General features: G+C 42.3%; 3 protein-coding genes across 6 annotated transcripts in view; 2 read left to right on the top strand and 1 right to left on the bottom strand.

Moving 5' to 3' along the window:
* Nucleotides 1–593, top strand: part of dram2b (DNA-damage regulated autophagy modulator 2b) — a 6,350-nt gene extending 5,757 nt beyond the window's left edge. The window contains exon 9 of the transcript XR_014031463.1: nucleotides 362–593. The gene's annotated coding sequence lies outside the window, so the exon portion shown is untranslated. The remainder of the gene's footprint in view (nucleotides 1–361) is intronic.
* Nucleotides 435–20,705, bottom strand: dennd2db (DENN/MADD domain containing 2Db). The gene is made up of 14 exons (XM_081383847.1): nucleotides 20,659–20,705; nucleotides 16,674–16,757; nucleotides 15,513–15,608; nucleotides 14,554–14,720; nucleotides 14,362–14,474; nucleotides 12,428–12,497; nucleotides 12,269–12,346; nucleotides 10,069–10,209; nucleotides 9,822–9,970; nucleotides 9,049–9,220; nucleotides 8,911–8,961; nucleotides 7,757–7,838; nucleotides 7,457–7,678; nucleotides 435–733 (listed from the first exon to the last, which is right to left on the bottom strand). Exons 2-14 carry the CDS (start codon nucleotides 16,720–16,722, stop codon nucleotides 645–647), a joined length of 1,479 nt encoding a protein of 492 aa, XP_081239973.1. The 5' UTR covers nucleotides 16,723–16,757; nucleotides 20,659–20,705; the 3' UTR covers nucleotides 435–644.
* Nucleotides 17,760–25,352, top strand: cry4 (cryptochrome circadian regulator 4). 4 transcript variants are annotated; one of them, XM_081383842.1, is made up of 11 exons: nucleotides 17,760–17,954; nucleotides 19,783–20,208; nucleotides 20,376–20,492; nucleotides 20,702–20,846; nucleotides 21,818–21,958; nucleotides 22,600–22,770; nucleotides 22,844–22,984; nucleotides 23,150–23,301; nucleotides 24,343–24,440; nucleotides 24,519–24,629; nucleotides 24,746–25,352. In XM_081383842.1, the coding sequence occupies exons 2-11, from the start codon at nucleotides 19,796–19,798 to the stop codon at nucleotides 24,922–24,924; spliced, it is 1,668 nt and encodes a 555-aa protein (XP_081239968.1). In that variant the 5' UTR covers nucleotides 17,760–17,954; nucleotides 19,783–19,795; the 3' UTR covers nucleotides 24,925–25,352. The 4 variants fall into 4 exon arrangements, with proteins under 4 accessions (XP_081239968.1, XP_081239970.1, XP_081239969.1 ...); XM_081383843.1 differs by having other exon boundaries at nucleotides 17,766–17,776; XM_081383844.1 differs by lacking the exons at nucleotides 22,600–22,770; nucleotides 22,844–22,984 and having other exon boundaries at nucleotides 24,746–25,194.

Raw genomic sequence — 25,352 nt, 5'->3', positions numbered from 1 at the left:
GGGAAATAGTCAGAATTGCGTGAAAAAGTCGCAATTGCGTGAAATAAAGTCAGAATTGCATGAAATAGTCAGAATTGCGAGATATAAAGTTAGAATTGCGTTAAATAAAGTCGTAATTGCGCCTTATAAAGTCAGAATTCTGACTTTTTCTCGCAATTGCGACTTTATATCACGTAATTCTGAGGTAAAAAGTCAGAATTGTGAGATTAAAAAGTCGCAATTACCTTTTTTATTTTTCACTCCGGCGGAAACAAGCTTCCATACATATGTGTGTATTTATAGATACAAAATAATTATACACAGTACACGCACATATTATGTAAACACAAACATATTTTGGATGCGATTAATCGTTGCACAGCACTAATAAATAATAACTAATGAGAATCATCATTGACAATATTAAAAAAGACTAAAGTAAAACAGCCAGACGTGAATTAGAATGTGTTTAATTGTCCTGAAAATAATGTATTTGTATAACAGTATAACTTTTAATGAGGTGAAATATGAGACTCACTCAGACTGAAACTGTATCGACTCACTTTATATTTTATTACAGTAAAACACAACACAAATAAACAGCATTAAATATTCACCAGCGATTGTCTGATTGTTGAGTAAAAGTCTCGTGCGAAGTGAAGCGTTCACACCACGACACCGCGAACCCAGCGGTCCTTCATCCTCTCCTTCTTCTTCCTCTCGCGGTGCTCGCACACCTTCCGCTGAAAGAACCCTGAGAGAGAAGCACAACACACACGATAAAGCTTCTTCTGTTCTCCTCAAAGGTTAAACGCTTCTTCTTTTGGCCTCTCTGGTCTTTATCAAAAGAAGAACCTTTTCTGGAACTAAACAGAACCCATGTTTAACCCTCCGAACCATATAAAGGGCATTCATTAACCATTCAGGGTGTGATGTTACATCCAAGGGTCAAATACTTAGGGATAAATAGGGATGCACGATATATCGGCCACCATATCGATATCGGCCGAAATATGTTCATTTTTAACGTTATAAATCATTATCGGCCCGATCAGAACATTCGTCCGATATATAAAAGCTGATTAGTAAAGTATTATTTCCTCCAGCTGAGACTCTTCAGATGAGCACTGTTCAACATGATGGTTTTAAATCGCTTGAAATATGATTGAAATCACTTAAAAAAAGTCAAATCTGTCATATCGGCTACATAAAATCATAATGAGAAGAGAACATCATCATAATGGTGTGTTTGGGACATGGATTTTAACGATGAGACTTTTGATTTTGTAATCAGGCTCTCAAAAATTATATAAATTGTATAAATATATTTAGATTTATCGTCCGATATATCGGCTTTTAAATATAAAGAATTATCGGTATCGGCCAAACGTTTCGTATCGGTGCATCTCTAATTCTTTACGTCTGTCCTGTTTAGGTTTTATTGTGAATTGTATGTATTTGGCTTCCAGATTCACATTCTGGGAACATTAGTGTTTGGTTATAAAAATAAGACCTTCCACGAATGTTATGATGTTTATGTGAAATCGATATTTCACGTCAGGGTAGTTTCGTCTGAATCAATCTGCAAACAACTGGAGTTTCTGGCAGTAAATATTGACATTGTTAAAGGCCTCAGTGTAACTGCTGTTGGGTGTTATAGACCTCCATCTGCCCCAGATTACGCGCTACAGTCTCTGATACAACTTTTAAGTAGATTCAATTATAGTGAAACTATTGTAGCTTAAAACATTATCTGATCATGATGATTTTAAATCTTTTTGTGATTCTGTCACTCTTACACAGTTGATCAACTCTCCCACACATCCGAATCTTAAACGCCCGGAGAAGTCTACTTTAACTGATTTGATTCTGGCTAATGTTCCTCATAAATTCTCATCTGTTGGTGTTTTTTGCAATGACATAAGTGGCCATTGTGTTGTGGCTGCCATCAGGAACACTAAGGTCCCTAAATCAAAATCACGTGTCATTCGTAAGAGGAATCTTAAACATTTTAATGAACAAGGGGTTTTTATCATGATTTGTTTCATTTCAGTTGGCGTAGAATAGAGCTTATCCCGCATGTGGAGATAACCCTTGGTTTTCCACAGAGTTAGCAGAAATTATTCATAAACGTAACTTGTCTTGGGCAAAAGCAAGGAAAACAGGTTCTACATCTGACTGGCTTGCATTTCCACAGCTAAGAAACAAATGCACCTCTTTTATTAAGGCGAGACACGGCAGGCAAAAACATCGTTTTGTTTTTTACTGGTCAATTTTGAGATTTTTGTCTTCAATAACATGTCTTCTTTCAGACTTGTGGTGAAAAAAAGTCAGAAATACACATTTAGGTCTTTATTTTACTACACTTTGTCAGTTTGCGTCTGTAGATTTCTCATAAATTCAACAAAAGTTGGCCTTGTTAATCTTCCCGCTGCTCCCTGTCATCACACCGTTAGAAAGCTCTCTCTCCTGTACAATGCTGTCGGATCCAAATATGGTCATTTCCTTTTTAGCAGCAACCAATCGTGAAAGTAAAAGGGCTGAATGCGCAATCTCATTGGCTGATGATAAATCTTTAAAGCCCGTTTTCTCAAAATGACTTTTCTCTCTGAAATCTCCACTTCAGTAGCACCGATATACACCAAACTCTCCAGTCTTGTACCTAGTTATATTATGAAGACATTTACAGAGGGATTTGTAAATATATTATTCCTAGCCTGATTTATATAACATTTTATTCCAAAAAAACATGGCGAAAATAATTTTTTAAGGCTATTGGCAGTATATTCTGATTTACAGGATAACAAAAGTAGACATCCATAAATCCCTCAGTAATTTTTTTCCCATCTAATATGTGAACACAATGAATTTTATCCAATACTCAGATTTCGTTTTTTAAAATATATGCAAATTAGCGCATATTTAATTAGATATTGCCTAATTCGCATATTTAAACATTAAATTACCGAAAACTTGTAATACATTTTTTCTTATCTTAATGTAGGTAATCAACTGGGAAAGTTTCATGGTGATATCTGCTAGTTAAAAACTTTACCCTATTCACCTGTAGTGTCTCGCCTTAAGACTGCCAAATCTGAATATTACTTGTATATCACCACTAAAAATTTAAATGATCCCAGAAGATTTTGGAAAACCATAAAATCCCTTTCTGTTAGCAAAAATTTGCGAGTGGTGCCCATCTTTGTTATGAAGGATTCAGTTGCTGTTCATGACAAAATGGAGATCTTGAACAGTTTTAATGAGCGTCTTCAGGTTCTCTGTCTGATTCTACTTGTTCTGCGTCTGTGAATCCCTGTACTGACACGACAGGATATGCTGATCAGTCTTTTCATTTCGTACCATTTTCAGTGCAGGAAGTTCAACAAGCCTTGGATTGCAGAAAAACCTCATGACCTGACCTTACTGATCCTTATTTCTTGAAGTTGGCAGCCGATTTTGTTTCTGTGCCTCTTGCATATCTTTTTGACCTTACAGTGGAAAATAAGGAAATTCCAAGGATATGGAAATCAGCTTTTGTTCTTCCTTTATTAAAAGGGGATGACCCAGCTATTCTAAATAATTACAGGCCAATATCTAATTTATCAGAACTAGCAAACATTCTTGAAGGTCTTGTGAGTGATCAATTAAAGGAGTTTTTATACTCAAATGACGTTTTGTCTACATAGCAATCAGGCTTCAGAAAAAGACATAGCTTCATCACAGCTGTGGTAAATGACGTTTTGGTTGCACTTGACAAGAAGCAACACTCGGCATTACTCTTTATCGACCCGTCCAAAGCTTTCGATACAGTTAATCAGGAAGTTTTGAAACTCAGACTTTCTCAAGTTACCCTAGTGATCGGTCTCAGTGTAGTAGACGTGATGGTCTATGTTGCAGTACTGTAGCAGTCACTGAGGGTGTACCACAGGGCTCTGTATTAGGTCCACTTTTATTCATGATTTATATAAACAATATGGGTTAAAATGTGTTAAATGTTAATATGCTGATGATACTGTCATATATTGCAGTGCGTCAACTCTTGTACACACAATTGAATATTTGCAAAATGCGTTTATTGAAGTCCAAAACACCCTTATGCAGCTGAAATTAGCTTTAAATGGAGATAAGACCAAACTGATGTTGTTTACTAAATCTAGGACCCGGCCACGAAGCCTCCCTCCGATCGCCACTATGGGGGGGGGGGGTGAAATAGAGGTTGTTAACTCCTAGAAATACCTGGGTCTTTTGATTGATGACTCCCTGACTTTTAAACCACATGTGCTGTACCTGGTGAAAAAGCTGAGGCTAAAATTGGGTTTTTATTTTCGAAACAAGTTGTGTTTTTAAAAAACGACTTGTGGCCACCGCTTTCTTATCTGTTCTGGACTATGGTCAAGGCTGGATTTGGTGCCCGGGGGCCTCCAACCTCTAGGGGGACACCACTAACTGTGTGACATCCTTTTTTTTTATTATTAAATTAATTAATGTCTGTGTGTGTTTGTGTGTATGTGTGTTAATAATTTATTTGCACACAAAAAAGTATCATGATCAGATCAGTTTTTTGGCTGTGACTCCCTACATCGTAAACTAAACACAGTAACGAACGATGACGTCGATTTTACCATATCAATCCGAACGTGAGTCCAGTAATGAAACACTGGAAGAACTAGTTATTCAACCCGAACCTCCATCAGGACGACTCGAGCAGGACTCAGTGTTTCTCAGTGATACTCTACTCAGTTTGAGGGACATTATGAGATGTTGCAACTGTAATTCCTCACCATCAGCATTAACAAGTGCATGTAAATACATGAATCGGATATGGGTCACAATTGAAAGAACGTGTAAACGGACGGTCAAAAAAAATCGGATATAGGCAACAAATCAGAACTGGGCATCAAGACCTGCAGTGTAATCGAGGCCCATCCGTCCCTTTGCAGACGCGCGTCGGGGTTGCTCTCGTCATTAAACAGCGGAGACGTTGCCTAATGCCTCAGAAAACCCGATCTGCCTGTTTACATGACTGTCGCATTGGCACATATCCGATTTACATCTGATTTATTTACAAATATGACTGAGGCCTGAAACCGATCTCGAAATATCCGAATGCATGCCTTTTTTTCCTGTTTACACTGTCATAGAACACATCCGATCTGTGTCACATATGAGCAAACAATCGGAATTGGGTCACATTTCACTTGTAAACGAGGCCTCAGTGCTGTTACACACTACATGAAAGGTCATTTTCAAAAATCCATAATGGGGCACTTTAATTTTCCTTGCTTTTATTTTGTGATTATTTTAATTCCTTACTGTGTAAAGCACTTTGAATTGCCAAAGTGTATGACATGTGCTATATGAATAAAACTGCCTTTCCTAATGTTGCATCACAATAAAAAAATAAAATGGATGTAATTGATTGTGACTGTGAATAAAGAATATGCTGATGTACATGGACTCAAGTCACTTTTTTAAAATTTATTAAATTCAATAGCATTCATGTAAAATATAAATAATAAAATAGTACTGTTTTATACTGTAAAAATAAGTTGCAGTAATGGCATAATACTGTAAAATGAAATTGCGGTATGGGCATCATACTGTAAAATTAAATTGCGGTAAGGGCATCATACTGTAAAATTAACATGCGGTAAGGGCATCATACTGTAAAATTAACTTGTAAGGGCATCATACTGTAAAATTAACTTGTGGTAAGGGCATCATACTGTAAAATTAAATTGCGGTAAGGGCATCATACTGTAAAATTAAATTGCAGTAAGGGCATCATACTGTAAAATTAAATTGCAATAAGGCCATCATACTGTAAAATTAACATGTGGTAAGGGCATCATACTGTAAAATTAACATGCGGTAAGGCCATCATACTGTAAAATTAACTTGTGGTAAGGGCATCATACTGTAAAATTAAATTGCGGTAAGGGCATCATACTGTAAAATTAAATTGCAGTAAGGGCATCATACTGTAAAATTAAATTGCAATAAGGCCATCATACTGTAAAATTAAATTGCGGTAAGGGCATCATACTGTAAAATTAAATTGCAATAAGGCCATCATACTGTAAAATTAAATTGCAGTAAGGGCATCATACTGTAAAATTAAATTGCAATAAGGCCATCATACTGTAAAATTAAATTGCGGTAAGGGCATCATACTGTAAAACACATTTTACAGGTAAGCTACTGTAAAGGGAATCTTACAGTGACTTACTGGCAATAGTGCTGCCAGTAAGTTACCGCAAAAATACGATAAAATGTCTGTAAATAGTGCATTTATAGATCTCCTTTGCTGTCACAGTTAACATTACAAGAAATGGAGTTGGAGAAAGTTCTCTAAATCCGTGCCTGACTATGGTGATCTTTTATATATGAATACTTCTGCACAGAATTTTCATATGATTGACACAGCTTACCATGCTTCATTGAGGTTCATTACACATTCTCACCACTGTGAGCTATACTCTCGGGCTGGATGGCCTCCTCTAGCCACGCGAAGGCTATGTCATTGGTACACTTTCATATATAAGGCAAATCTTGGTCTGCTGCCAAGCTACCTATGTGTTCCATACATACAGAAAAGCAACGGGCGTTCTCAGGACTTGGTTATGCTCTCTGTGCCAAAGACTCGTACGGAAATGGGAAAGAAGGCATTCTTGCAAAAGGACTTGAAACTCACTGAATTAATCTTGCTAAACGCATTTAAATCCAAAATGAAAGACGTAGAGGCAGATGCCTTAATATGTAAATGTTTGTAAAAATGATTTAAAATGATTTTATGAAGAGCTATTTTTAGTTTTCTGTGTTATTTGTCTGTATGTGTTTGTATTATTTTTATATGCTGCTGCCTGTCTTGGCCAGGTCACCCTTGCAAAAGAGGTTCTTAATCTCAGTGGGATTCTCCTGGTTAAAATAAAATGATTTGGTTCCCAGAAAAATAGAGCGCAAAAGTCTGGAAGTAAAAAAATGAAACATCACTGAACTTACTTAAGCTGGACTATTTTCATCTAGAAACACACTTTGTTGCATTATTGTCCTGTTATCTCTGTAAAGCTGCTTTGAAACACTCTGTGTTGTAAAAAGCGCTGTATAAATAAAGGTGACTTGACTTGTAACGCTTTCACCAAGACTTCATTAAATCCCTATGGGAGAAACCAATGGGAAAAATAGTTCTGGAACCAATGCAAACCATTTCAATGAAATAAAACCACTGGGAATGATTACGCATTATGGTTTTGAAGTAAAAGGATTGATTTTACATGCATCACAGGGTTAATAAAAGAGGAAAGAACCCAAAAACTGAGATCCGTTTGGTTGAGTATATATACATATATGTTCAAACGCACATATCTATAGACTTAACACGTAATACGCATGTGCACGCCGTCAGCGTTTTCACAGATTCACCTGAGGATCCTCTTATTTCCAGAGTAACTAGAGTTCTGGAAGCATTAGTTCTTACCGTTGGGGTTGGGCTGCTTCTCCTCGTCCTGTATGAAGAGGTCGAACATCTGCGTCTGGATGAAGAGTTTGATGAAGCTCAGGTGCGAGCGATGATCCACGGCCTTCAGAAAGCTCTTCTTCTGGAACTGGCGGCTCTTGACGTGCTCTGAGAAATGGCCCACGGTCTTGATGAAGACAGTCATGAAGGCCTCGGACACCAGCCGGTTCAGCTCGTCTGTGGCTGCCGGGACACACAACAACAGGAAGTGAGCGGGAGTCGAACAGGAAGTGGGCGTGATTACCGTAGGGCTGAACTCACTGGCGTGGTGTGTGCGCGCGGACAGGCTCGTCAGAAGCTCCGCCCTCAGTTTAGCGGGCAGGAGCGACTCCTCGTCGCCAATCTGAAAACACACAGTCGTTACTGTTTATAGGGCGTTGCTATGCGGTCGCTAGGGTGCTCTGGCTTGTTGAGTGGTTCTTAGTGTACTTCTATCATGGTTGCTAGGGTGTTGCTATACAGTGGATAATGTGTTATACAATTCCTAGAGTTTTTTTCACACGTTGCTATGTGGTTGCTAGGCTGTTCTGATTTGTTACCAGGATGTGGGTATTAAGTCATTTTGAGTGGTTGTTATTGTACTGATATCATGGTTGCTAGGGCGTTGCTATACAGTGGATAATGTGTTCTACAGTTATTAGAGTGTCTTTAACATGTTGCTGTTGTTCTGGCTTGTTGCCATGGCGTGGCCATTAAGTTGTTGTGAGTGGTTGTAAGCGTACTGCTATCATGGTTGCTAGGGCGTTGCTATACAGTGGATAATGTGTTTTACAGTTGCTAGAGTGTTTTGGACACGTTGCTATGTGGTTGCTAGGCTGGTGAGGCTTGTTACCATTAAGTTGTGAAAGGTTGTAAGCGCACTGCTATCATGGTTCTACTATTATGGTTGCTAGGGTCTTGCTATTCAGTTGATAATGTGTTCTACAGTTGCTAGAGTGTCTTTAAACACATTGCTATGTGGTTGCTTGGGTGTTCTGGGTGGTTTTCAAACCATTGCTATACAGTTGCTTATATGTTCAGGATGTTTTAATGCAGTGCTATGCGGTTGCTATGGTGTTCTGGGTTGTGTGTATGTTATTGGTGGATGGTTGCTAAGTAATTTTGATTAGTTTTTAGCACGATGCTGTTCGGTTGCTAGGAAGTTCTTGGTGGTTGCTAAGTAGCTGCTTTTTAGTGTTTTTAGAAAGGAGGGGTTTATTTTGCAATGTGTTTGCTAGGTTGTTTTGGGTGACTGGAACAACAAACACACAGTGTCTCAGCAGACAGTAATGAGACTCATGTGAAACTTCATGAGAATAAATGAAATCAGAGAGACTGTGTGTGTGTGAGTGAGAGTGTGTGTGTGTGTGTGTGTGTGAGTGAGTGAGTGTGTGTGCGAGTGAGAATGTGTGTGTGTGTGTGTGTGTGTGACTCACTCTTGTGATGAATCTAGTTTCTGCTCCAGCCGAAAGATCAACAATCATCAGCTGAGAAACACAAGCCAAGAACATGATAAGCGATTTGTGTTCCATAAATACACACTCATGAACAACAGTAATCAGAGGGTGACTGACGTCGCTGTGGTCCGTCAGCAGATCCAGCATGTTCTTCTGGACTCCCAGCAGGAACGGCGTCGGCGCCGCACACACGTCGATCAGAACCGTGGGAACGATCGAGATGAAGGTGTGCTGCCACACGAACGGATACAGGAGAGCAGCTACAGCGTGAAGAATCTGCGAGAGAGTGCTGAACACACACACACACACACACACACTTATTAACACACACGCACTCCCTCAACTCATCCTAGGTGTGTATGACATTCTTCTTTTAGACAAATACAATCAGAGTTATATTAAAAAATGTCCTGGCCCAAACTTTATAATGGGAGTGAATGGCTGTTTCTGTTTTGAAGTCCATAAAAGTGCATCTATCCATCATAAAAGTGCATCTATCCATCATAAAAGTGCATCTATCCATCATAAAAGTGCATCTATCCATCATAAAAGTGCATCTATCCATCATAAAAGTGCATCTATCCATCATAAAAGTGCATCTATCCATCATAAAAGTGCATCTATCCATGATAAAAGTGCTAGGATGACGTGAGGGTGAGTAAATCATGGGCTAATTCTTATTTTAAGGTGAACTACTCCTTTAATACACAGACTCATTAACACACATTCACATTAACACACTCATTAACACACACTCATTAACACACACTCACATTAACACACTCATTAACACACACACACAAAAATACTTCCGGAACCAACGCCACAGTAAAAGTAGGCGGGCACTAATGCGCTCTGTAAAGCAGTGCAGCTGATTGGCTGCCAGTCACCTGAGCTCCTCCGAGAGGAAGATGATGCGTCGCTCCATCACCGCCGCGCTGAACACCATCAGCAGCTCCTCATCCGTCAGGAAGCGGAAGAGCGACCGGAAGTCCACGTGTTCCAGCCAGGAGTCGGCGGGCCGCGTCAGACTGATGACCTGAGATCAGAGCTAGCGTTATCTACACCACAGCAGTGTGTGTGTGTGTGTGTGTGTGTGTGTGTGTGTGTGTGTGTGTGTGTGGCGATGATGCGCACCTCTGTTCCCGCATCCGGGATGAAGCTGCTGATCCGGACGGTGTGTCCCGGCGCTGGCAGCGGCGCCTCCCGCAGGCTCTGCATGAACGGGTAGATCATGGCTTTGGAGATCAGCCTCCGCTTCTCCACCTCGTCGAAGATCTGCTCACACACACACACACACACACTGATCTGTTTACAGGAGCTTCTCAATAGGGGCTTTCGCTCCGGAGGAACCTTCTCATACTTCCTAGAACTATTGGCGGAAGTTCCCGGATTTTGGCGTGTTCGCACCGCAGGAACTATGAACGATTTTAGTTCCAGGAACTCCTTTTGGAGGAACTAATTTACTCCTACTTCAGAGTCGGTCTAAACCAGCACTATAGGAACTACAGTGACGTTAGTGTTCGCTGATTGGCCGAACGAACACCAGCACCCGCCATTTAAACCCACAGATTATAGCCTATATATTTACTGCAGAAACTAACTCTACGAACATGTAAAACAGGGATAGATGAAGCTCTTAACCTTTACACTGAGGAGAAAATCCAACGCAACTTTGAGGAGATCAGGAGAAACATGATTATGTATTTCTGCTCAGCAACACTGGACATCAAACACACGACATACGCTAATAACTCTTCATCACTGTCTACTTTCTATGTATGACAGTTCTATCTAATATCGTATTCGACAGGACCGTTAAACAGAACTAATGAACACAGAGAATGCGAGAACTGTGAGCTCAGTCGTTCTCAGAGCCGTCAAAATAAAAGTCACAACAACAAGCGTGTCTTACGTCACTTCAGAGCTCCTACTGGCGCTGCGAATGAAACCAGGAAAACAATAGGTTACTGTCATAACCCCGGTTCTCTTTCATCATCTCGTGTTTGAGATCCACCTATGGGAGAGACATGGACAGCTCCCAGATTTCCCAATACACTCACAGTGAGGTCCTGTAAGGCAAAGAAGGACGGTCGCTCAGGTTCGTCCCCTCACGGGCCAGGCCCAGAGAGCCACCCTGTCCGGGTGTGGGCAATAAATCTCCCCGTTCGCTTGGGACAATAGGTCTGAACGGAGGGGGAGGCGCCACGGCTCGGCATATAACAGAGGGATTATCTCCGCCAGTTGCTTTGGGCCACCTGGGTGCTATCAGAATGAGAGACAGGCCCTGCTCTCTCCTCCTGGCCAGTGAGGGAATTACCAGGCACGGGGAGGAAAAGCATACAGCAGCACTCCGGGCCACGGGTGAGCCAGTGCATCTCCCCCGAGGGGCGCGTCCACGTCCTTCAGCGAGAAGAACATAGGACAACGGTGGTTTTCGCACGAGGTGAAAAGGTCTACGGTTGCCTGTCCGAATCTCCTCCATATCATACCCACTATCTGAGGGTGGAGGCGCCAATCTCCTGAGAGCGGGTTTCCCCTCGAGAGAAGATCCGCGCCTCTGTTCAGAATGCTTGGAATATGAGTCGCGCGTGACGGCAGGAAAACCCGTCTGCTCCTCACCAAAAGCTTGTAAGCTAGAGCGTGAAGTTTCGATGAGCGCACGCCGCAAGCCTGAGGAGCGACGGAAGGCGGGATAGCCTCCTCATCCTTCGAGCCTTTGAGAAGGCCTGCGTCGTCTTCGTCCCCGGAGCCGGGCGGCTCGTTTGCCAATTTCGCTAAGAAGTCCTCAAGGAAAGTGGACTCGGAGCGGTCAGCCCAATTCAAAGCTCAACCCCGGGTGCGCGATCTCGTCGCCATTTCCCCCGTCAGAGTCCGACTGTTCGAAATCCACACTCTGATTGGTGGCCACCTTTTCCCTGCGGCGCCGGAGCTTCTTGGGAGCTTGTGCCTCCTCCGCGTGTTTGAGGCCCACGCAGAAAGGGTGATAATCCCTGGCGGCGATGAGTGATATGTGCTCCTGCAGACAAATGTGAACGTCTGAACAAATCCACAAGCTGTGAGAAAGAAGTCTTGAGGTCGCGAGAAGCGAATGGCGTTATAAGCTCTCAGGTAAGGGGGCGGGGCCTCACCTGGCTATGGCCGCACGCTTCTGTCTGTCTTGCCAGACTTGGTGCAACTGGATGCTTCTGCAGAGGTCAGGTGCGGATGGCCTTCCCATAGGTGGATCTCGAACACGAGATGATGAAAGAGAACGTTCCTGAGGGAACCATCAGTTCTCGGGAACCACCCTGAGTGCCCCTAATGTGTGTGTGTGTGTGTGTGTGTGCGGCTTCACCTTCGAGAAGAGTCCGAAACACGCCACTCGGCTGATGATGCAGTACGCTTCGGGAACACGAGCGCCGCTGCCGCCCGGCTGACGGAACACACACACACAGTCCTCAGTCATTCACACACAAGATGGATATTCATGATAGAGATATGAAACGCTGATTACCAGGAGCCTCCTGCAGTATCCGTTCCTCCGGCTGCCGTCCACTTCCGTCAGGACGAAAGAGAACGTCTCGCTGTGGAGAAGCAGACATAACCGGCATCAGAGACACAACACAAGCTACTGACGTCCAGGCAGGAAGAGGAGGATTCGCTTTAAAGATCGGGAAAACACTGTCAGAGTGAAAGAGAGTTACTCAGAGAGTCACTCAGAGAGTCACTCAGAGATTCACTCAGAGATTCACTCAGAGAGTCATTCAGGGTCACTCAGAGAGTCACTCAGAGAGTCATTCAGAGATTCACTCAGAGAGTCATTCAGAGATTCACTCAGAGAGTCATTCAGAGAGTCACTCAGAGAGTCACTCAGAGAGTCATTCAGAGAGTCACTCAGAGAGTCACTCAGAGAGTCACTCAGACAGCCATTCAGAGAGTCACTCAGAGAGTCACTCAGAGAGTCATTCAGGGTCACTCAGAGAGTCATTCAGAGAGTCACTCAGAGATTCATTCAGAGAGTCATTCAGAGAGTCATTCAGAGAGTCACTCAGAGAGTCACTCAGAGAGCCATTCAGAGAGCCATTCAGAGAGTCACTCAGAGAGTCATTCAGAGAGTCACTCAGAGAGTCACTCAGAGAGTCACTCAGACAGCCATTCAGAGAGTCACTCAGAGAGTCATTCAGAGAGTCATTCAGAGAGTCACTCAGAGAGCCATTCAGAGAGTCATTCAGAGAGTCATTCAGAGAGTCACTCAGAGAGTCATTCAGAGAGTCACTCAGAGAGTCACTCAGAGAGTCACTCAGACAGCCATTCAGAGAGTCACTCAGAGAGTCATTCAGAGAGTCATTCAGAGAGTCAATCAGAGAGTCACTCAGAGAGTCATTCAGAGAGTCACTCAGACAGCCATTCAGAGAGTCACTCAGAGAGTCATTCAGAGAGTCACTCAGAGAGTTGTTCAGAGAGTCACTCAGAGATTCACTAAGAGAGTCATTCTGAGAGTCACTCAGAGTCACTCAGAGATTCACTCAGGGTCACTCAGAGAGTCAAACAGAGTCATTCAGAAAGTCACTCAGAGAGTCAATCAGAGATTCACTCAGAGAGTCATTCAGAGATTCACTCAGAGAGTCATTCAGAGAGTCATTCAGAGATTCACTCAGAGAGTCACTCAGAGAGTCACTCAGAGAGTCATTCAGAGAGTCATTCAGAGATTCACTCAGAGAGTCACTCAGAGAGTCACTCAGAGAGTCACTCAGATTTTCTCTGAATGAGATTAATCTCATTCTGAGAATGGTTTAAATATTTGGTCAAAGACCTATTCAGAGGGTCATTCAGGGAATCATTTAAGGAAACATTCAGAGATTGATGATTGATTCAGAGAGATTCATTCACAAAATCCTTTGGAGAAAGATTCAGCAAATGATTCAGACAGACAGTGATTCAAAGAGTCATTAAAGTAATCATTTGGAGAATCATTCAGAGATTGATTAAAATATTTATTCAGAAAGTGATTCAGAGATTGAATGAATGATTCAAAGAGTCATGCAGAAAATTAATTTGAAGAATCATCGGGAGATTGATTCAACGAATGATTTAGTCAGAGATTTATATTGATTTATGGTCAAGTGATTCATGATTCTTCACCTAAACACATGACCATATGGAAAAATCAACTAGAATCGGATGTGAGGGTGTTTTGTGTGTTTGGAGTGTTTACAGCATGTTGCTATGGTGTACTGGCTGGTTTCCAGTACACAATAATCAGTGGTGTTTGATCAAACACAAAATGAGCATAAAAACACACACACACATCCTGTGACGTTTGTGTGTTTTCCATCAGCATCAGTGTGCAAAAGTATGAAGATGAACATGTGGTTAGAGACGAGGTGAAAGTGTGAAACAGGATGTGCGTGTGTGTGTGTGTGTGTGTGTGTGTGTGTGTGTGTGTACCTGCTGTACTCGGTCAGAGGCGCCCAGTTGATTCCTTCAGGAAAGCAGAAGAGATGAGCGGCCTTCATGCACTTCTCCTCTTCCTCTCGCTGCAGTCGCCCCATCGCCTCACGCTACACACACACACACACACACACACAGGTCAGTATATATAAATGTGTTTAATAAGTCATACACAAGCACAAGTCTGACCTTGGGGAACTGGTATGTGATGTGAGGCTCGTAACCCTCCTCGCTCCTCCTCTTCCTCAGACTGACCACCAGCAGGTACTCGAAGAACAGCTGACCCGTGTGGCTGCGGTCCGGTGCTGGGGGGGGCCCCGGGGCCAGGGGGGTGCAGGGGTCAGAGGCGCTCCGCTCTACACACACACACACACACACACGAGACCTTTAACAGCGAGGAACTGCCGCGGTGCGACGCTCACAAACACTCATTGTGCTGCCAAACCTCACAGGAAACGCATCACTCCACCAGATCCACTTCAACAAACTCATTATAATGTACATTTCAGGAGGAACTATCCCTTTAAATCCACTGAGCCTGACGAATCTTCTTGGAATATGGCCATGATGTGTATTCCTACATGGGTGTTTGAGAAATCAAACGCTACACACTCCATCAGTTCGGGTTAGAAGAAACATCATAACCACTGCGATAATGAACCAATCACAGCCTCTTAAAGTCCCCCCGTCGTCCATCATTTTATCCTTCCAGCGCCAAAATTACATTTTTAAACTTTTTTTTTTCCAACAAATTTTTTTCATGTCTTAAAATATCTTGAATGTAACTCGACACCCTCGCCTCATTTAGTATGCGCGGTTCTATGAATATGCAAATGAGCCCCGCCTCCACTCACTCCCTCAGCTCAGAGATCCACTGGCTGACGATCACACGTTGATCTGATTGGTTACAAGGTAGTTTGTGACGTCAGAAACACCAGCGATTTCAAAGCGTGTTTTTGAGACTGTCTTTGGTTCACTGCAGTTTTAAGGAGGAAATACTCAGCAATGCTGTCGACTTATGAACTTACACACGGTTTGTCTTAAAGCAGATTAAAAACTCCACATAGACACATAAACAACATTAAAAGCTGGACTTTCCCCACAGGGGGGCTTCGAGTGTTTATCAGTGATGAGTGTGTGAGACTCACTGTTTCTGTGGAGTTTCTCCTGAATCGTCGAGAATATGGAGCTTATCTTCTTCATGGCTCCGAGATCAATGTCTGATCGACACGCCAGGTCATCAGCTACACACACACACACACACACACACACTGTTATTGCCCAACTGTTATTGTAGATCTTTATCTCTTTATTCCACATGTTGGGAAATTCTCAGGAAATTAGGACTGAATCATTTACCGCTTTCATTTTCTTCTTTACTGTAAAGATACAAGAGGCCAAACAAACAGGTCAAGAGTGTGTGTGTGAGTGAGTGTGTGTGTGTGTGTGTGTGTGTGTGTGTGTGTGTGTGTGTGTGTGTGTGTGTGTGTGTGTGAAAGTGAGTGTGTGTGTGTGTGTGTGTGTGTGTGTGTGTGTGTGTGTGTGTGTGTGTGTGTGTGTGTGTGTGTGTGTGTGTGTGTGTGTGTGTGTATAGTGATAAAGAGAAACAATATTCTCAAGGAAAACTCAAGAAATTCCCAGGAAATTAGGACGGAATCATTTACCGCTTTCATTTTCTTCTTTACTATAAAGATACAAGAGGCCAAACAAACAGAACAAGAGTGTGTGTGTGAGTGTGTGTAAGTGATAATAATGAGAAACAAGACACACCGTCTTCAAGTCTCACTTCTACAACAGAAGACAGTTCACACACTTCAGCTCAGAAACTTCCTACAAACACGGACTGAAACCAGTGTCTCAGAGACCAGTGTTCAGTCTTCACTACACACACTCACTACACACACACACTTACTAGACACACTCAATACACACACTTACTACACACACACACTTACTAGACACACTCAATACACACACTTACTACACACACACATTTACTAAACACACTTACTAAACACATTTACTACACACACTTACTACACACTGGAAAAACACACTTACTAAACACACTACACACACTTACTACACACACTTACACACACTTACTACACACACTTACTACACATTGGAAAAACATAAAAATGACAAAGTTTTCTGAGGCTGAGGCGGTAGAAAACATAAGCTCAGTTTTAAAACCTCAACACCTCTGAAAAAAAACAACATGTGTTTATCATGTTTAATGTGTGTTACATGTGTGTGTGTTTATCATGTTTAATGTGTGTTACATGTGTGTGTGTGTTTCTACTCACTGTCGGACGGAATGTGTAGTTTAGCGGTCCTCCACTTCTCTCTGTCCATCTCTGTCTCTGTCAGATGCTGCTGAATCTCTGACTCTGACTCGAACAAACACACACACAGAGAGAGAGAGAGAGACAGCCTGTCAGAGGCGATCAAACACGTGTTCAGAGGAGGGGCGGGGTCTCTGCGCTTAGCCACGCCCACATCCAAACGCGCCCTGCTTATGATTATATAAACATGAGCTCGTGTAGGCTTCATTTAATAAACTGAATAAAATAATTGATTGTGAAATATAATTATATAAAATAATATCGAGAGAAAAGAGACGAGATGGACTCTGACTCTTCTTTTCAACGAAAAAATATGTATTAACAAGCTCTGTCTATAGCATAGACTGTAAAAAAATATATATGGCTATAGTGATGTGACAATCAATTCCCAAACAACCCCCTAGCAACCACCCACAATACCCTAGCAACAGCATAGGAACTATTTGCAAAACTTTTTTTAAAAATAATATGTAGAAATGTATATGTAGACATGTAAAAGTCTAGTTCGTTAATTTCATTACTTGGTTGTATTTTATTTTAGCAAACACAAAAATATCTTCATGTAATCATTTGAAATACAAAAACGTGATGTATGTGTGTTTAGTTGGCTCCATCCACCTTTCACAAAATCTCATTCAATTAGCTGCATTTAGACCGCTGGTTTGTTTAGATCGATAAACATATTTTTCACAGTTACATAATTATATATGCCGTATATTGTGTGTGTTTTATTGTGTCCATGTCCACTAGAGGTCGCGAGATTTGACCTACATTCGGTATAGTTTGACCTAATTCACACTAAACACGCGCTGTGTTTCACACGATGTCGATTCACTCCTTCAAAACATTTCAATATCACTGTTTAAAAAACTAGTTATTTAATGTTTGATTAATTTCCCATTTTAAATATGGAGAACGCCGGTTGCTTTACATTAGAGTTACAGTCGTCACGTCCAATCACATGCTGAGGAATGCGAGCCTGAACGGAGATGACCAATCAGAAGCTCGATTTCAGCATCATATGGATGTGGCCGTCCAATAGGAAGTGAGGAGGGCGGGATCAGGTCAGAGAAGCGGTGTTTCGTGTTCTGGCTCTGCGGAAGCGCATATCTAACTTACACGTTATGATCCACTATTAAATATTAATTAGTTGTCGGTAATCATATTCAAACACACGGTTTGTGTTTCTAACGTTTAATTGGTTGAAGTGTCGTAATGAATGTTGTCTGAGGCGACCTGAAGGTGGGTGACATATAGTTTTGATCATAAAAAAGAAATCGTTAAAACATTAAATGTAAAACATTATTATTTAAATATTGTTCAATGTAAAATGTTCCAGTAACACAGTGCATATTAATCTAAACGTGTGTATTAAGTTATAGCTGTGTTCATGTTTAGGTCTCCGTCACGTGGTGTAATGTCAGCGCTAAAGGTGCTGTTTCATAAAGGATCATAACCTATATATTATTAATGATATACGTTAGATATAAAGATTTGTCTTAATTAATGCACTGCAGTTGCACATGTACCATAGTCATGTTTTGGACATTTGCAGCAATGTTTTGGACTACACCATAGTAATAATACCATGTGTTTTGTCAATTAACTTACCATAGTAATACAATGCTTTGGGTCTTATCATGTTGGTAATGCCATGATTTTTAACATTTACCATGGTAATACCATGTGTTCTGACCCTATTGTGATGATAATGCTGTCCTTTTTACATTTACCAAAGTAATACCATAGGAAATAGCATGATTTTTATATTTACCTTGGTAATACCCTGTTTTCGACCTCATCATGATTGTAATGCATGTTTTTTTTTTATTTACCATGGTAATAATACCATGTTTTGAACCTTATGATGGTGGAAACAACATGTTTTTTTACATTTACCATGGTAATACACTGTTTTTGACCTCATCATGATGGAAACGCCATGTTTTTTTACATTTACCATGGTAATACCATGCTTTGGGCCTTATTGTGATTGTAATTCCATGTTTTTTTATTTACCATGGTAATACCATTTTCAACCTTATTATGATGGAAATGCCTTTTTTTTACTTTTACCATAGTAATCGCATGTTTTGGGCCTTATTTTGATCGTTATTCCATGTTTTTTTACTTTTACCATAGTAATCGCATGTTTTGGATCGTATTTTGAAGGTGATGCCATGTTTTTTTTGTCATTTACCATGGCAATACCATGTTTTGGGCCTTATGATCGTTATTCCATGTTTTTTTACATTTACCATGATAATACACTGTTTTTGACCTCATCATGATGGAAATGCCATGTTTTTTTGTCATTTACCATGGTAATACACTGTTTTTGACCTCATCATGATGGAAATGCCATGTTTTTTTACATTTACCATGGTAATACCATGCTTTGGGCCTTATTGTGATTGTAATTCCATGTTTTTTTTATTTACCATGGTAATACCATTTTCAACCTTATTATGATGGAAATGCCTTTTTTTTTTACATTTACCATGGTAATACCATGTTTTGGGCCTTATTATGATCGTTATTCCATGTTTTTTTTCATTTACCATAGTAATCGAATGTTTTGTGCCTTATTATGATCGTTATTCCATGTTTTTTACATTTACCATAGTAATCGCATGTTTTGGGCCTTATTATGATCGTTATTCCATGTGTTTTTACTTTTACCATAGTAATCGCATGTTTTGGACCGTATTTTGAAGGTGATGCCATGTTTTTTTTGTCATTTACCATGGTAATACCATGTTTTGGGCCTTATTATGATCGTTATTCCATGTGTTTTTACTTTTACCATAGTAATCGCATGTTTTGGGCCGTATTTTGAAGGTGATGCCATGTTTTGGGCCTTATTATGATCGTTATTCCATGTGTTTTTTTACATTTACCATAGTAATCGCATGTTTTGGGCCTTATTTTGATCGTTATTCCATGTGTTTTTACTTTTACCATAGTAATCGCATGTTTTGGGCCTTATTATGATCGTTATTCCATGTGTTTTTTTACATTTACCACGGTTAGCATGTTTAAAGAGCTTGTTGGAATGCCTCTGTTTCAGACTCTCGTTCGTCATGAGCCACCGCACCATCCACCTGTTCCGCAAAGGCCTGCGTCTGCACGATAACCCCGGCCTGCAGGGGGCGCTAGCCTCGTCCGCCGCGCTGTTCCCCGTGTTCGTGCTGGACCGCGCGCTCCTCGAGGAGACGACGACCGTGGCCTCGACCCGCTGGCGCTTCATCCTGCAGAGCCTGGAGGATCTGGACGCGCGTCTGCGTGCGCTAGGCTCGCGGCTCTACGTCCTGCGCGGCTCCACGGCTACGGTCCTGCGCGACCTCGTGACCCGCTGGAGCGTCACGCAGATCAGCTACGACACCGAGGTGGAGCCGCATCACGCCCGCGTGGAGCGGGAGATTCAAGCGCTCGCGGAGGAACGCGGAATGCAAACGCACACGTGTGTGTCGCACACACTCTACGACGTCCAGAGGTGCGCGGCACGCCGACGGTTCATGAGCGAAGAACCACGTGATTAATGCGTTAAAGGGATAGTTCACCTAAAAATGAAAATTAGTCCATGATAAAAGTGCATCTGTCCATCATAAAAGTGGATGTTTGGGTGAACTGTCTCTTTAAATCATGTTTCTGCTCCTCCAGGATCATTCAGGCTAACGGCGGCTCTCCTCCGCTCACGTACAAGAAGTTCCTGCACGTTCTGTCCGTTCTGGGTGAGCCAGAGAAACCGTGCCGAGACGTCAGCGCTGAGGACTTTCTGTAAGGACCGACCGTCTGTGTGTGTGTGTGTGTTGTGTCTGACGCTCTCATCGAGCAGATGGTTCTTCAGTCTGCTAAGTGTGTGTGGGAATGAATCGCAGATGGAGACGGGAGAATCAGTTTTGGGCCTTATTGTGATTGTAGTTCCGTGAGTTTTTACATTTACCATGGTAATACCCTGTTGGTGATCGGTGTGACTGTGTGTGCAGGAGATGCCCGACCCCTGCGGATCCCGAGCTGGCGTACAGCGTCCCGTCTCTGGCCGATCTGGGGCTGGAGGTTCAGTCGGAGACACTGTGGCCCGGCGGAGAGACACACGCGCTCCAGAGACTACACACACACTTCCAGAGTCAGGTGCGACTCCACACACACTTCCAGAGTCAGGTGCGACTCCACACACACTTCCAGAGTCAGGTGTGACTCCACACACACTTCCAGAGTCAGGTGCCATTCAGCACAGACACTACACTCTTCTGAGTCATTCACTGAGTCATTCACTGATTCATTAATTTACTGATTCATTCACAGAGTCATTCACTGATTCATTCACTCAGTCATTCACTGATTGATTCACTGATTCATTCACTGAGTCATTCATTCCCTGAGTCATTCATTCCTTGAGTCATTCACTGAGTCATTCATTCCTTGAGTCATTCACTGAGTCATTAGAAAGACTGCTGTTTTTATTCTTAGCTAATACTGAAACTCTTAATAATCACTGTTGGTAACTGAAATAAAGCTGAAATGAAGTCAAATAGAAATTTAACATGATAAACTGAAATGAATATTTGAAATGTTGCCTTGGCAACTAACTGAAGTAAAATAACTTTAAGTTCTATAATTACTAAAACTAAACTGAGATAAATAATTATCAAAGCTAAATGGAAATATTTTAAATAAGTGCGTCAGTTTTGTTATTGTTAACTAAAAATACAAGTATTACAATTTGTTTTTGGTCATTGAAATAAAGCTGAAATAATGGAAAATAGATGGAAAACTAAAAAAAAAAAAAAAACTTGAAAGTTAGAAATGTTGCTTTAGTAACAAACTGAAATCAAATAAGTTTAAGTGAAAGTACAAAAATGTTAAGATATATAGAAATGTATCTAAACTAATAAAAATTTAACTTAAACAAAACATCTAAATGAATAAATCTAATTCTGAATATTAATAAATACTATAATAGTATAAACACAGTAAATAATTCTAAAATGAAACTGATGTACATCACAAGGAAACAAAGTCTTACATGAATGAAAAATATCAATGCATGAATCTGATTGGTTCAGGAGTGCCATGTGTGATGTGTGTGTGTGTGTGTGTAGGGATGGGTGTCGAGTTTCTCCAAGCCGCGGACGGTGCCGAACTCTCTCCTGCCCAGCACGACCGCGCTCAGCCCATACCTGAGTCTCGGCTGTCTGTCGGTGCGAACCTTCTACCACAGACTCAGCAGCGTCTACGCACAGGTCAGACTCTTTAAAGGTGACATACTATACCCTCTTCACAAGCTGTAATATAAATCTATGATATCCCCAGAGTGTGTGTGTGAAATTTCAGCTCAAAATAGCAGATCATTTATTATAGCTTGTCAAAACGGACACTTTTTGGGTGTGAGCAAAAACACGCCGATTGTGTGTGTGTCCCTTTAAATGCAAATGAGCTTTAGCTCCGCCTCCGTTCAGAAGAGGGCGGAGTCTTTACACCAGCTTCAGAATCTCCGGCAATAACAGAACAGGCCAATCTCCCTCATCCAGAATCCCAGAATAACCAGTAGCGAGTGCAGCCTTACGGAGAGACTCAGGAAGAGCTTCTGAATGTTAGTGGAGACATTTCTGTAGTTGTTGTGGAGTTACACTGATCATCTCATCATCATGTTGAACTTCTCCACAAGTGTCCACAGTTCACAGAAATCTGATCGGCTTATTTTCTGACATGCTTGCAGAGAAAGGCTCACCAGAACACAGTGACTGGGTTTCACTTTTCACGTTTTCTGTGTTGGTAGAAGCACTGATTACAGCACTGACACACGGGGAAAGTCAGATCTTCATGATGTGTCTCCTTTAAATGTTCCCTGAGCTCCACTGAGTCTGACGCTCTCCATCCGCAGTCGAAGAACCACTCGCTGCCGCCCGTGTCTCTCCAGGGCCAGGTCCTGTGGCGCGAGTTCTTCTACACCGTCGCGTCCGCCACGCCAAACTTCACCAAGATGGAGGGGAACCCGATCTGCCTGCAGATCCGCTGGTACACCGAGCCCGAGTCTCTGGAGAAGTGGAGAAGCGTAAGAGAACCGTGTGCAGGACTCTGGGTGTACTCTTGGGTGTGTGTGACGTCAGTAACGCTCTCCTCCTCAGGCCCGCACCGGGTTCCCCTGGATCGACGCCATCATGACCCAGCTGCGTCAGGAGGGCTGGATCCACCATCTGGCTCGACACGCCGTGGCCTGTTTCCTGACCCGAGGAGACCTGTGGATCAGCTGGGAGGAGGGCATGAAGGTGAAGCAGGGTGTGTGTGTGTGTGTAGGGGCTTTCGCACCGGAGGAACCTTCTCATACTTCATACGCTAATAACTCTTTATTACTGTCTACTTTCTATGTATGACAGTTCCGAAAGCCCCTATTGAGTCAAGCGTATTTCAGCCGCCTCCGTGTCTGTTCTCAGGTGTTCGAGGAGTTCCTGTTGGACGCCGACTACAGCCTGAACGCTGGGAACTGGATGTGGTTGTCCGCCAGCGCGTTCTTCCACAAATACACCAGGATCTTCTGCCCGGTGCGCTTCGGTCGTCGGACTGACCCTCAAGGACAGTATCTGAGGTATGATCACGCTCACTCCACACAAGCCTCTTTAATAGTTTGATTTACCACGCCCACCGCTGTTTAATATTCATAATGTTCTGCGTTAACTCTGCCACGCCCACCGCTGTTTAATATTCATGAATATTCTGCCATTCCTACCGCTGTTTAATATTCAGGATGTTATGCCACGCCCACCGCTGTTTAATATTCATGAATATTCTGCCATTCCTACCGCTGTTTAACATTCAGGATGTTCTGCGTTCACTCTGCCACGTCCACCACTGTTTAATATTCATGAATATTCTGCCATTCCTACCGCTGTTTAATATTCAGGATGTTATGCCACGCCCACCGCTGTTTTATATTCAGGATGTTCTGCATTCACTCTGCCACGTCCACCGCTGTTTAATATTCAGGATGTTCTGCATTCACTCTGCCACGTCCACCACTGTTTAATATTCAGGATGTTCTGCATTCACTCTGCCACGCCCACCGCTGTTTAATATTCATGTTCTGTATTCACTCTGCCACACCCACCGCTGTTTAATATTCATGTTCTGTATTCACTCTGCCACGCCCACCACTGTTTAATATTCATGTTCTGTATTCACTCTGCCACGCCCACCACTGTTTAATATTCATGAGGTTCTGCCACGCCTACCGCCGTTTAATATTCATGAGGTTCTGCATTTAATCTGCCACGCTCACCAGCGTTTAATATTCATGTTCTGTATTCACTCTGCCACGCCCACCGCTGTTTAATATTCATGTTCTGTATTCACTCTGCCACGCCCACCGCTGTTTAATATTCATGTTCTGTATTCACTCTGCCACGCCCACCGCTGTTTAATATTCATGTTCTGTATTCACTCTGCCACACCCACCGCTGTTTAATATTCATGTTCTGTATTCACTCTGCCACGCCCACCGCTGTTTAATATTCATGTTCTGTATTCACTCTGCCACGCCCACCGCCGTTTAATACTCATGAGGTTCTGCATTTGATTTGCCACGCTCACCAGCGTTTAATATTCATGACATTGTGTGTTGGATCTGCAGGAAGTACCTGCCCGTGCTGAAGAACTTCCCCTCGCAGTATATTTACGAGCCATGGAAAGCGCCTAAAGACGTCCAGCTCAGCGCCGGCTGCATCATCGGTACGCAAAGACGCTAGACGCTAACTAACCCATCGCTGCGACTGCAGTTTAGTAATGTTCTGACCCGTGTGTGTGCAGGGAAGGACTATCCTTGTCCCATGGTGTGCCACGCAGAGGCCAGTCAGAGGAACCTGGGTTTGATGCGTCAGGTGCGCACGGAGCAGCAGAAAACGGCAGAACTCACGCGAGGTAAAACGTTAAAAAACGTATGCTTCTGAGACATTTAGCTGAGAGTTCACTCTTTAAAAAGCTATAAAACACCATCAAATTATCATAAACACTGACTCGGTTTGATCTCCTCGCAGATGTGACAGATGACCCGATGGAGGCGGGGCTTAAGCGTGAGTTGCAGGAGGAGGAGGAGCTTCTAGAGGGGGCGGAGCCACGCAGCAGGTCGAAACGTTTGAGTGGCAGTGCTGATCATAAGTCCCGCCCCTCCAGCTGGACACTAGAGACTGTGCGGCTCAGCGAAGATGTCACATGACTGTACTCGAGGATCATGTGACATACCGAACGGAACCGCATGATGTAGCACGTCATTTGAACTCTATTGATCTGTCAAACAAACATACCGGGTGTTGCTTGTTTGAACTGGTGTGTTTTTCTTTGTACATGAGAGTTTTTGTTAACCAAATAAGAAAAATTATGAAACTTGAAAGTCTTTCTAATGCACATTTGTTTGTCATTTATTAAATATCATGTCTATGCTATGCAAAATAACAAATAAATCGTGTTGAAATGAGCTTCGGCGTGTAAATAATTATTACTCGTAACAGTTGCATCTCCTCACAGAGCTTTCTCAGATGGTCAGAGATTACAGTGAAAATCTGGGATTTAACTTAAACCTGGAAATAAATATGAATCATTTTACAATGTAAAATTAGGTTCCTAATAAATTAGCATTCAAACTAC

The sequence above is a fragment of the Scardinius erythrophthalmus genome (assembly GCF_964197995.2).
Source record: "Scardinius erythrophthalmus genome assembly, chromosome: 14".
NCBI classification, from domain to species: Eukaryota; Metazoa; Chordata; class Actinopteri; order Cypriniformes; family Leuciscidae; genus Scardinius; species Scardinius erythrophthalmus.
This window is presented reverse-complemented; position numbering and strand designations above follow the sequence as displayed.

Excerpts from the sequence above, each read along its gene's own strand:
- cry4 (XM_081383842.1), top strand. The coding sequence starts at position 19,796 with ATGAGCCACCGCACCATCCACCTGTTCCGCAAAGGCCTGCGTCTGCAC. Across the intron at positions 22,771-22,843 it reads CTCTGGAGAAGTGGAGAAGC|GCCCGCACCGGGTTCCCCTG; the intron begins GTAAGAGAACCG and ends TCTCCTCCTCAG. Across the intron at positions 24,630-24,745 it reads AACGGCAGAACTCACGCGAG|ATGTGACAGATGACCCGATG; the intron begins GTAAAACGTTAA and ends ATCTCCTCGCAG.
- dennd2db (XM_081383847.1), bottom strand. The coding sequence starts at position 16,722 with ATGGACAGAGAGAAGTGGAGGACCGCTAAACTACACATTCCGTCCGAC. Across the intron at positions 12,347-12,427 it reads GATACTGCAGGAGGCTCCTG|CCGGGCGGCAGCGGCGCTCG; the intron begins GTAATCAGCGTT and ends GTGTTCCGTCAG. Across the intron at positions 8,962-9,048 it reads TGCTGACGGACCACAGCGAC|CTGATGATTGTTGATCTTTC; the intron begins GTCAGTCACCCT and ends TGTGTTTCTCAG.